The following is a 12,001-nucleotide window of genomic DNA, read 5'->3' as shown; positions in this document are numbered from 1 at the left end:
TAATAAAATCAAAGAACAAATATCTGCCATTAAATACATGCAAAATATGATTATAGCAGTCACTCCAACGGTCCAACCTGTTTTCTATTAACAGAGATCTGTTTTCCTGAACAATGCTAAGAAATAAATGCAATAAAATAAAATAAGTTCACATGAACAAAAGAGGAAGTGGGAGGGGGGGCGTGCAGGTCTACTGGAAGCAAGAAGGGGGGCGTCAGGTAAGATAGTTTGGGAACCACTGATCTACATCGATGCAATATGTTTAAGGACATCCTGCCAAGATAGAAGGAATTGATAATGGTACATAATTGACTATTGTTCTAGCGACAAAGATATATCACCACAGCAGGTGAGTTTTGCTTAGAATGCCAGCCACTAATGACATTTTTGTGATCAACACAAATCAATTTAAAGATCAAGTCTGCGTTTAAAATGTGATTGTGGTTGCATTTTAACAGTCAATATGCAGTTGGGAGAAATAAATGCAGTCTCAAACAGTTAAATTAAAATCTAAAATACGGTGCTATCTCTACTAACGCATGCTTCAATATATATATATATATATATATATATATATATATATATATATATATATATATACGTATATATATCAGTAGCGAGCCGTCAGGGCCTTCAAGGCCTTCTCTGCTGGCCTAAGAAATATCGGAATCATATTATATTTTGTCCATCAATACTTATTATTCCAAATGGTCTGTTAGCTTCCTTTCATTGCTTTCCCCCTGGTTGCACTGCTTCCAGATGTGTTTTCATATTGAAGCATTTAACAAATCACATTTCAGCCATTATTTTTTGCCAGATCAGATCTGCCTCAAAGCCTTCAAAATCAGTTCTGCGGGGTCTGCTGCATTAAACAAGACTGTTGCTTTTAACCAATCAGATTTCGAATTGGCAACCCCACAATGATTTTTCATAGGCGTTGGCATTTTGCTGGCTGGGACATGTCATTGCTTTCAGCAACTATGATTGGCTAGTAGGCGGGCCAAAGCAGCCAGAGGTCGCAAACTCCACCCACAATGGTCGACAGTGGCAAAAACAAATGGATTTTGTTGCAGATTTCTCTCACAAAGCTATTTTCCAGACGGACTTTTCCAGAAAAAAATGGACATCATTAAGAAAGGGCGGTGAACTCCGAAGCTAGCAAGCCTGTTACAGCCGGGAAAATGGTGTGTGCGGCACTTTCAGTGCGCTAACTTAGCTCCACAGCCGGGAAAATGGTGTGTGCGGCACTTTCAGTGCGCTAACTTAGCTCCACAAGCAAATAGTATATTGTTGTTTTGATTTAAAGCCATTTTCAAAACGGACTATGCCAGAAATATGACAGGACAGGCTCGACTTTCATCATTAGCTTTGATAGCGATAGGAAAGAAGGAAGAAAGAAAGGAGGATGGATATTGTGTACAGTTAAAAAGGATTTTTGGTGAGTAAAATACAGTGGCAGGCCTCAAAGCCTTCACAATCAGTTTTTGCGGGCTCTGCTGCATTAAACTAGACTGTTGCTTTTAACCAATCAGATTTCGAGTTGGCAACCCTACAATGATTTTTCATAGGCGTTAGCATTTTGCTGGCTGGGACATGTCATTGCTTTCACAAACTAGGATTGGCTAGAAGGCGGGCCAAAGCAGTACACGAGGCAGCCGAGATCGCAAACTCCACCCACTATGGCCGACAGAAGCAAAAACAAATGGATTCTGTTTGCTCACAAAGCTATTTTCCAGATGGACTTTTCCAGAAAAAAATGGACATCATTAAGAAAGGGCGGTCAACTCCGAAGCTAGCAAGCCTGTTACAGCCGGGAAAATGGTGTGGGGCACTTTCAGCGCGCTAACTTAGCTCCACAAGCAAATAGTATATTGTTGTGTTGATTTAAAGCTATTTTCAAAACGGACTATGCCGGAAATATGACAGGACAGGCTCGACTTTCATCATTAGCTTCGATGGCGATAGGAAAGAAGGAAGAAAGAAAGGAGGATGGATATTGTGTAAAAAGGATTTTTGGTGAGTAAAATATGGCTATATTCCTGAATAATATTTCAATTGTGGGCCAAGTTCTGATATCTGAAAAGCTCCAGTGTTTGTATTTAAGCTCCAGTGTTTGTATTTAATCACAAAATGCTGCTAGGAAGTGAATTTTACCCCAGTTTAATTTTTGGCATTTCATCATTGACGTCCATCACTGTATTTTCCCGGGAAAAATCACCCCCCTGGCCTGGTTGTAATGTCTCAAATGCTCCAGTATTTGTATTCAATGAATAAATAATGCTAGGAAGTGGATTTTACCTAATTTTAGTGCATTTTTTGTCATTTCACGTATGGACGTATTGACGTTCATCGCTGTCTTTTTACCGGGGAAATGATACTCGGGGCCCGGTTCTGATGTCTAAAAAGCTCCAGTATTTGTATTTAATCAATAAATGCTGTTTTCGGCTGGATTTTACCCCATTTTCGGGCAATGTTTGCCCGTACGCCATTGACGTTCATCGCTGTCTTTTCCAGGGAAAATCACCCCCCTGGCCTGGTTTTAATGTCTGAAAAGCTCATTAATCATGAAATGCTGCTAGGAAGTGGATTTTACCCCATTTTTGTGCATTAATTTATTGATTATTTTTTATGTGCCGCAGCTCTAGCTGCAGTAGAGGTTTTATAGCCATCAAATAGTTTTTGAGGGTTGGATTGATACGTTGAAGGCGCTACGAGAAAATGCACCGACCGCCACTGATATATATATATATATAATAATAATAATCGGACATAGGCCCTGTCGTCATTATCACAACACAAAGCCTACTTGTCATCACACGCAGAAACTGCGTGTGACGAAATTGATGGTGCTTCTCCATAAGCTACGTTTAATCGGCAAAAGACCTAAATAAGTGTAAGTTACGGACTTGTAATTTGTCATTCCGCTGTTGAGGATACAGGTCGCTTACCTCTCGCTTACCTCTCACTGTCTTCCACTTGCCTTTCCTCAGTCAGCTAGTAGGAGGCAGATCACCAACCAAACATCTGTTCATATACCGCAGAGGGGAATGTGTGTTATGTTAGCGCGAGTTTAGATTTCTGATGGATGTGGGGAAAAAACTGTCCTTAAGCCTATTTGTCCGTGCTTTGTGGGACCTGTAGCGTCTGCCAGAGGGCAGCAGCTGGAACAGATTGTGACCAGGGTGGTAAGGGTCCCCTATGATGTTCTTGGCTCTGCTGAGGTAACGAGGGCTGGCAATGTCTTCAAGTGAGGGCAGAGAGCAGCCGACAATCCGCTGGGCAGTGTTAATCACTTTCTGCATGGCCTTTTTGTCTGCCGCCGTGCTTCCAGCGTACCACACTGTGATGCCGTACGCCAGGATGCTCTCTACAGTGGTTCTATAGAAGGTTCTCAGAAGATTGGTGCCCAAGTTGTTCTTCCTAAGTACCCTGAGGAAATGGAGTCGTGTCTGAGCCTTCTTCACCACTGCCATGGTGTTTGTAGACCATGAGAGCTTGTCCGTGACGTGGACCCCCAGGAATTTAAAGGACTGGACCCTGTACAGTGGTACCTCGTCATACGACCACTTGTCATACAAAATGCTCGTCTTACGGGGGAAATTTCGATCGAATAATTCGCCCGTTATGCGGTCAAAATTTCGTGATGCGACCAAGCCAGGTCTTTTTTGCATATCTTTCGTGTATAACAATATTTACGAGCACGGAACTAATTAATTTGATATTTTTTCAGAATTCTAATTAGTGAAGAAGGCTACCTTCATTAATTTCTTACCTTTTCTTTTCTCGTCTTTTGAACTTTACCAGAACTGACTTTGGGTTCATTTTGCTTTTGTTGACACTTTTACATCAATCCAAATTGATTAGATATGCATGCAACTAAAATTGGCCTGGGAATTAATGTCTGGAATTAACAATAAATTGTTTTTATGGATGCTTTTCATTGACTATAGCTCAGCCTTCAACACTATAATACCGGACATTCTGGCTGACAGACTCTCCCACCTTGGACTATCCTCTTCCATCTGCTGCTGGATAAAGAACTTCTTAACCAACCGACCACAAACTGTTAGACTTGGTCCCCACCTCTCTCCCTCCATTACACTGAGCACTGGCTCCCCTCAAGGCTGTGTACTGACTGAGTCCTCTTCTGTACTCCCTGTACACATACGACTGTACACCAACCCACCAGTCTAACTCCATCATCAAATTTGCCGATGAGACCACTGTGGTCGGACTCATCTCAGGAGGGGATGAGTCGGCCTAGAGAGATGAGGTCAACAAACTGTCTTCGTGGTGCTGGGTGAACAATCTCACACTGAACACCCCGAAAACTAAAGAAATAATCCTGGACTTTCGCAAACACAGTACAGATCTGGCCCACTCCTCATAAATGGAGTATGTGTGGACAGGGTCCAGTCCTTTAAATTCCTGGGGGTCCACGTCACGGATAAGCTCTCTTGGTCTACAAACACCACGGCAGTAGTGAAGAAGGCCCAGAAAAGACTCCATTTCCTCGGGGTACTCAGGAGGAACAACTTGGACACTAAGCTTCTGGTAACCTTCTATAGAGCCACTGTGGAGAGCATCCTGGCATACTGCATTACAGTGTGGTATGCTGGAAGCACGGCAGCAGACAAAAAAAGGCCATGCAGAGAGTGATTAACACTGCCCAGAAGATCGTCGGCTGCTCTCTGCTCTCACTGGAAGACATTGCCAGCCCTCCCTACCTCAGGAGAGCCGGGAACATTGTCGGGGACCCATACCACCCTGGTCACAACCTGTTCCAGCTGCTGCCATCTGGCAGACGCTACAGGTCTCACAAAGTATGGACAAATAGGCTTAAGGACAGTTTTTTCCCCCACAGCCATCAGGACTGAACTTGCAGTAGCACGACACACAATCCCTTCTGTGTAATAACCTCGGGGTGAGGTAACATGAAGGACGTTGGGCGGTGATCTGCCTCCTACTGGCTGACTGAAGGTGAGTGAGGAGACAGTGGGAGGTAAGTGATCCGTTTTTTTTCTTTGTTGGCATCTGCGAGGTAAACTTTTTCTGCTGTCGCCGGGATTTGATTGCGCTCGAGGGGTGATGCGATGTATCCATCACGGCAGAATTCCGAGTCTGAAATTATCACTTATTTGGGCCTTTTGCCGGGAAAGTGCACCTTGTGGAGAAGCACTACCAATTTCATCATACGCAGCTGGGTATGATGACAATTAGGCTTTTTGTCGAGTCAATGATGATGTCCGATTATATATATATATATATATATATATATATATATATATATATATATATATATATATATATATATACATACATACATACATACATACATATGTATGTACGTACGTAATATATATATATACACATATATATACATATATACACATATATATATACATATATATACACATATTTACATATATACATATATATGTGTTTTAACTGATCAATGAATTAACAATTTAATGGTAGTGAGTTAATTAAACTAGTTTAATGAAAAGAGAGTTTTATTTACCTGATTGCCACCCATTCTGTGGCATGGTCCAGTTTCCACATTCCCGCCATTCATGTGTCCCATACTGTCAATACAATAACTTGTCTCAAAGCCACGAATCTTCACACAGAGACATGCATGGACATAGTTTAACCTTTAAATAATGTACTGCATTTCTGTTGTGCCGGTTTGGTTACTCACCTCTCCCCATTCAACATTTTTTGCTGGTAGCGGATAATGTAAGGGAACATCATAAGCTATTTCCTCCATGAACCATTTGAAGCTTTTGCACCGATGTTCTTGCCTAATGAAAAATATTAACAGCAAAGCAACAGTTTTATTTCATGGCCTCACACACAGACCTAAGCTTCAAATTGATAATCACGTTGATAATCATAATTCATTAATTACGACAATTCTGTACATGAATCAGTTAGGGTGTGCCATACGGCGAACCAGCACTATTTGTGAAGTATCAGGACCCAATAGACAATACTTCAAGGTGCTACGAATTGGCGACCATGTCCCAACAAATAAAAATGACTACACTACGTAATAACATTTTCCATGTCAGAAATGAACTTGGTACTCAGATTTGGCGTTTTTTTCTCCCTATTTTATAGTTATTCCACCTAATACGACGCATCAGAGAATGCCCACTCAGCATATCTGGTTGACATCACAACTAAAATTGAGTACCGTATATACTCGCATATAACCTGTTCATAACATGCACAAAACTGCAAGTTGACGACAATGACACGATGACGTCACGACAAAATGACGCAAGACAATGCGGCTGATTATTGCAAAATACAGTGGTACCTCGTCATACGACCGTTCGTCACACAATATTCTCGTCTTACGACGGAAATTTCGATCGAATAATTCGCCCGTCATGCGATCAAAATTTCGTGATGCGACCAAGCCTTTTTTGCATATCTTTCGTGTATAACAATATCTACGAGCACTGAACGATTAATTCAGACGAGTTCCGACCCGGAAACGCACAACGCGCATGCACGGGCAAAAAGAGGGCTTTCTGGGTAATGAAGTATACTCGTGCACACAACGCCGATAGGCAATGGCACTCTTTCTCAGAATGAAACTTCATTACCCACAATCAATACGTGGGTAAGCTGAGCTGTTGCATTTACTGTTATTTTTATTATCTAATACGAGGAGTATTATATTACTTCTCGTTCGCTGCTCCTAAGAACATCAGCGGCACTGGCTCGCAATTCCCTCTTTGTAATATTTCTGGTCGCAACTCTCTCTCATAGGCGCCGTTCAAAGCGGCTGCGTTCAGAGCCATTTTAACGAGGGAGTTGCGAGCCGGTCTTTATGAGCAGCGGAGCGATCGCTAAAATGTACTACAAGACTATTTCTCGTTGGCAAGTGGTCGTGGGTTATCCTATTGTGAGGACATTTGTGTGAATCATTTTCGGAATATTTTGAAGGGAATACGTAGTACAACAGCAAACAGCCCATCGATAGCGAACGTGAGGGTGGAGGCGTGGCAAACCGCCAACCCGGAAAACGAAGGTAACAAAAGATTACAACAAAATTAGAATTCAGTTTTGTGTAAAGTTACATTAAACGTATGTTTGAGTGTCTGTATATATTAATCCAAGTTAATTTAAATTAGTTTGTTCCGTTTACGAGTGCGTTGTCATGGAAAAAAAACCTGTTCACAAACCTGTCAACCTCACCCAATTGCTCTCCTTATTAATGATTGCAATAGCCCTTATTAAGTGATAAAAAAGGCAAATATTTACTCACATAGGGCGCAGTTAAAAGTCAATATTTTCTCCAAAGTGGACAGGGTGTCAGGAGCAGCCCGGCTGCTATTCCCACTCTCGTTTGTCCCTCCTTGCCGTTATGCTCGAGCAGCTGCGCGTGATTCATGATTACTTTCTGATGTGTGTATTTAAACACCACTGAGTTGGTATTCATTGTTGGATCGTCTGCAAAAGTACCTGCGTAAATCCCTGCGTAGATTCCATGGTCATGCAGCCACGCTACCATTCTCCTCGATGTCACTTGTTCTCCATGTTCCGGTTTGGTTTCGTTTTGGATTCACACGTCCTTGTTGCTTTGTAAGGCCCTTCTGAGTTATTAAAGTTGTTGTTATGAGCACAAATTGCCTCGTCCCCACCTGCTTCCCCGCAACTGGGTCCTAATCCCACCGACCTCGCCGACGACATTCCCCGAGGTCGTAACAGAACGATCCGACCACACGGACCCAGCCGGAAGCCATTGACGCTCGCGCCGACGCTCTCGCCGACGCCAGCCATCCGGTTCCCACTCCCCCGATCATTGGCCCCTTCCCCCCTCCCTATCTCCTGGCTACTATCCCGACTAGGAGGTAATTCTGAGCCTCCATCGGCCCCGGTCGAACGCCCCAGCTCAAGTTTCACCGACAACCCGCCCCATCGCTCACTCCGTCGCGCTGGGCTGATGGCACAGCTAAGTGAGAATACCCTAATTCCGACGCCCCCTGTTCATCGCCCGAGTTATCTGAATTCGAACTCCAGCTATTCTTTTCCTCAATGAAGGGAGAATACCAGCCTCCATCGGCCCCGGTTGAACGCCTCAGCTATCTCGGTTTGGACTCTGATTTTTCTGATTGTGAGGATGACTGTGAGCTAATTGATTTGTGAGCTGGAGATTCGGACTCGGACTGTGATTCCCTCAGCCGATTCGGACTTCGATACACCCCCCCGGAGGACGTTGACCCCGACTTCTCCGATTACTCTGACCTGGATTACCCCAACCAGGATTCGCCGTGTCGGCTGGCCATCTACAATGGACCACCACATGGCGGCCGGCGGGGAGGCTCAGGTAGGAGTTTCGAAAACCGACCGTCTTGTCTTTGTGAAGAGGCTGGCCCGCCTAGTTCCTGCCTGCCATGTTCCTGCCCGCCAAGTTCCTGCCCGCCAAGCTCCAGCCCGCCAAGCTCCTGCCCGCCAAGCTCCTGCCCGCCAAGCTCCTGCCCGCCAAGCTCCTGCCCGCCAAGCTCCTGCCCGCCAAGCTCCTGCCCGCCAAGCTCCTGCCCGCCAAGCTCCTGCCCGCCAAGCTCCTGCCCGCCAAGTTCCTGTGACTCTCTGGGGCCCCTGGACAAGGGGGTCAGCGGCGGTGGCGACTCTCCGGGCCCCCTGGACGAGGGGGTGACCCCCCGAGCAGCCAGGTTAAGGTGACCGACGACCAATGTAAGATTCTGGTGTCTGTTAAGGGCAGGGGGCTTGGTCAGCACTTAAAAGGCCAGCGGGGATGCCCGCCGGACCGGCTACTCCCACTCCTCTCCAAATGCCGGCGCGGACGCCCGCCGGACCGGCCACTCCCTCGTCTCGTCACGGGCTGGCGCGGACGCCACCCAGACGATGTTAATGGTTTGCCTGCTTTTCTCTTCTCATGGACATTCGGCATTGGGACGTCTGGAATCTGTCCCTTAGAGGGGAGGTATTGTCAGGAGCAGCCCGGCTGCTATTCCCACGCTCGTCTGTCCCTCCTGCCTTGCCGTTATGTTCGAGCAGCTGCGGGTGATTCATGACTACTTCCTGATGTGTGTATTTAAACACCACTGAGTTGGTATTCATTGTCGGATCGTCTGCGAAAGTACCTGCGTAAATTCCTGCGTAGATTCCATGGCCATGCAGCCACGCTACTATTCTCCTCGATGTCACTTGTTCTCCATGTTCCGGTTTGGTTTCGTTTTCAATTCACACGTCCTTGTTGCTTTGTAAGGCCCTTCTGAGTTATTAAAGTTGTTGTTATGAGCAACAAATTGCCTCGTCCCCACCTGCTTCCCCGCGACTGGGTCCTAATCCCTCCGACCTCGCCGACGACGTTCCCCGAGGTCGTAACACAGGGTGCCTATCAATATGCACTACATTCAAGATTCTGTAGATGTCGCTGTATGACGCTGACAGCTTGACTGTCTGGGTACATTGCCTGCTGACGCGCAATAATTATTTTCACGACTATATGGCACTCCGCATTAAAGGCGCAGTCTCAGTAACAAGTGCTATTTCTGTATTTGACACACACACAAGGCGCACCGCACCAATACACGCAGCCAGGCATGGCAAAACATACAGCAGCTTAAACATACGGACACACGCTAAAAACACGTTTTTAAAAAGGCAACGGAAGCAAAACTTAGTTTGGTTGTAGTTTACACAGATGGACATGACCTGGAATGGAACCCAGGAACCCACAGCTGTGAGGCCGACGCGCTAACCATTCGCGCCACCGGGCCCCCGAATAGGAATCCAAGTTCATTTAAGTTAAATTTAAAGTTTATGTTACGTTACGAGCGCATCCGTCAAGTCTGTCTCTCTCTCTCTCTCCCATAAAATGTGGTGAGCTACCATTTTAAAGGCACCTGTGGTATTTTCTCACACCTTTATATGCCTTTCAAATATATATTTTTTAAACAAACAACAGAACTACAACCAACAATAAATCAGGGAGAGAGGAGTAGTTGGAGACGGGGATTTAATATGTGAATCCCCGTGTCTAAAACTGTAAATATGCAGAGCTCCCCAATAGGCCTATTGCAGAGCTGCCAACGGAATTTCAGGAGTTTACTCCGGACAAGTAACACAAACTCCGTTACCTGCAACCTCTCAAAACTCCAGAAATCCCAAAAACTGCCATCTAAATATTTTTTGAAGTAACCATTTGGGAAAAGTGCCAAATTTCTAATTTAAATGCCTCGAAGATCACACCATTGCTGCGGCTTCCGCCATCTTACCTACGCATTTGATTCAACAGCACTGTAAACCGGATGAATTCGGTAACATGAGTGCATTGTGAATTATCCGAGTTACAAGTTCTGATGAATCAATTGCATAGGTACCCTCTATCACTTTGACAATTCCGTTTTTGTTTCATATGGGAAGTAGGTATTATTAAGGCTGACTAAACCAACAGTCTTTTGTAATCTCATTTTGAAACAAATCCTATCATTTCCGAGTTTGTTCTGAAAGAAGTAGAAGTACACAGCACTGGTAAAAGTCACATAGTATTATAAATATGCTTGCTCCGAGTAAGCATAAAATGGATGGGAATTATGTTGTACTTTTTCAATAGTTTGCAAAAACACAATATTTCAATGAATGTAAAAACATGATAATAACAGTTTGATTGTTATTGTCCTACGTTATTTTTTTTCACATTTTATATCGATTTAGCGCAAATCACATTCACTCCTGATGAAAACATAAAACTCCTGAAATGGGACAAGGGAACTACTGAAATGGGGTCAACAGCGGTTGGCAGCTCTGCTATTGCAATAAGAAATTCTCAATCAACGATTACTAAATGATATAAATGTAGGAAACATTGATTTATGTAGTGAAAATACAATTGAAGTCAGAAGTTTACATACTCAGTGAAAATACAATTGTTTTCGCTTTTTGTTGTTGTCTTTGTCTAAAGTTAACTCAGTAATCGTACGTTTTCTTCAAGGCATAATATAAGCACAAACAACGTAAAAGGGCGGATTTTGCATTACAGACTTCGCACATGGAATTGTGGCATAAATCCAACGCCATACATGGACATTGGTGATGTGTATAATGTAATAACTTTAGCCCTGTGAGAGTGCTTGAATTAGACAAAGCCTCGGCATTTCACATTCATTCACTCATTTATTTTTTGCTTATCACCCTGAATTTCATTCATTCATTTTCTGAACCGCTTTATCCTCAATAGGGTCATGGGGGGGATGACCCTATCCCAGCTGACTCCGGGCCTGAGGCCACCTGAATTGGTGGCCAGCTGATCGCACAAGGAGACTGACAACCATGCACTATAACACCCATATCGAGGAGCGATTTAGAGTGTCAAATCAGTCTACCATGCCTGTTTTTGGAATGTGGGAGAAAACCGGAGTACCCGGATGAAACCCACGCAAGCCGGGAGAACATGCAAACTCCACACAGTTGGACCGACCTGGATTTAAACCCAGGATCCCAGAGCTGTGAGGCGGATGCGCTAACCACTCATCCACCGGGCCGCACCCTGAATTTGTTGCCACCCAATCGCAGGGCCCAATAAGAAATCAAGACTCACACAGAGCCATAACTATTGAAATTCTAGTGGGAAAAAAAGAATTCTGTAACGTTGGCATCAGCTTTATTAAAAACTATTATGTCAGTGTACATGAGACAGCAGAGGACATATGCCTCAATAGAAAAAGAGCATGTAGACAAGTTCTTATTGGCTTTATCCTAGAATACAAATTCATAGGGGTCAGAGGAGGAGCTAAGTCACAAAGAAGATGAGATTTTACCGTACAAGTTGAAACCGGATATTCAAGTACCATAAAATGGCCTCCGTGAGAAAAAAGAAGACACAGTTCCGGCATGGAGACATCTTGGGCTCCATTTCCATAGGATCGACTAAAAGGTAAATATGTTAGACTTTTAACCCTTGACTTTAAAAGAAAACCTGGTTATTAAAAATCAAATAATTTATCTCAAATTAAAAACC

At 44.1% G+C, this 12,001-nt stretch overlaps 1 protein-coding gene across 5 annotated transcripts in view; it reads right to left on the bottom strand.

The window, feature by feature from the left end:
* galnt7 (UDP-N-acetyl-alpha-D-galactosamine: polypeptide N-acetylgalactosaminyltransferase 7) overlaps positions 1-12,001 on the bottom strand; it is a 111,352-nt gene that overhangs the window by 18,001 nt on the left and 81,350 nt on the right. For 3 of the 5 annotated variants that reach the window (XM_077605120.1, XM_077605121.1, XM_077605122.1), the window contains 2 exons: positions 5,702-5,804; positions 5,522-5,620 (listed from right to left, as the gene is read on the bottom strand). In XM_077605120.1, coding sequence (XP_077461246.1) covers positions 5,522-5,620; positions 5,702-5,804 — 202 coding nt within the window. Of the gene's footprint in view, positions 1-5,521; positions 5,621-5,701; positions 5,805-12,001 lie in introns of those variants that run through there. The other 2 variants (XR_013301015.1, XM_077605124.1) reach the window with 2 other exon arrangements.

This window comes from Stigmatopora argus, chromosome 7 (assembly GCF_051989625.1).
Source record: "Stigmatopora argus isolate UIUO_Sarg chromosome 7, RoL_Sarg_1.0, whole genome shotgun sequence".
In the NCBI taxonomy this organism is placed as follows: domain Eukaryota; kingdom Metazoa; phylum Chordata; class Actinopteri; order Syngnathiformes; family Syngnathidae; genus Stigmatopora; species Stigmatopora argus.
The sequence above is the reverse complement of the archived record's forward strand: the minus strand, read 5'-3'. Positions and strand labels throughout refer to the sequence as shown.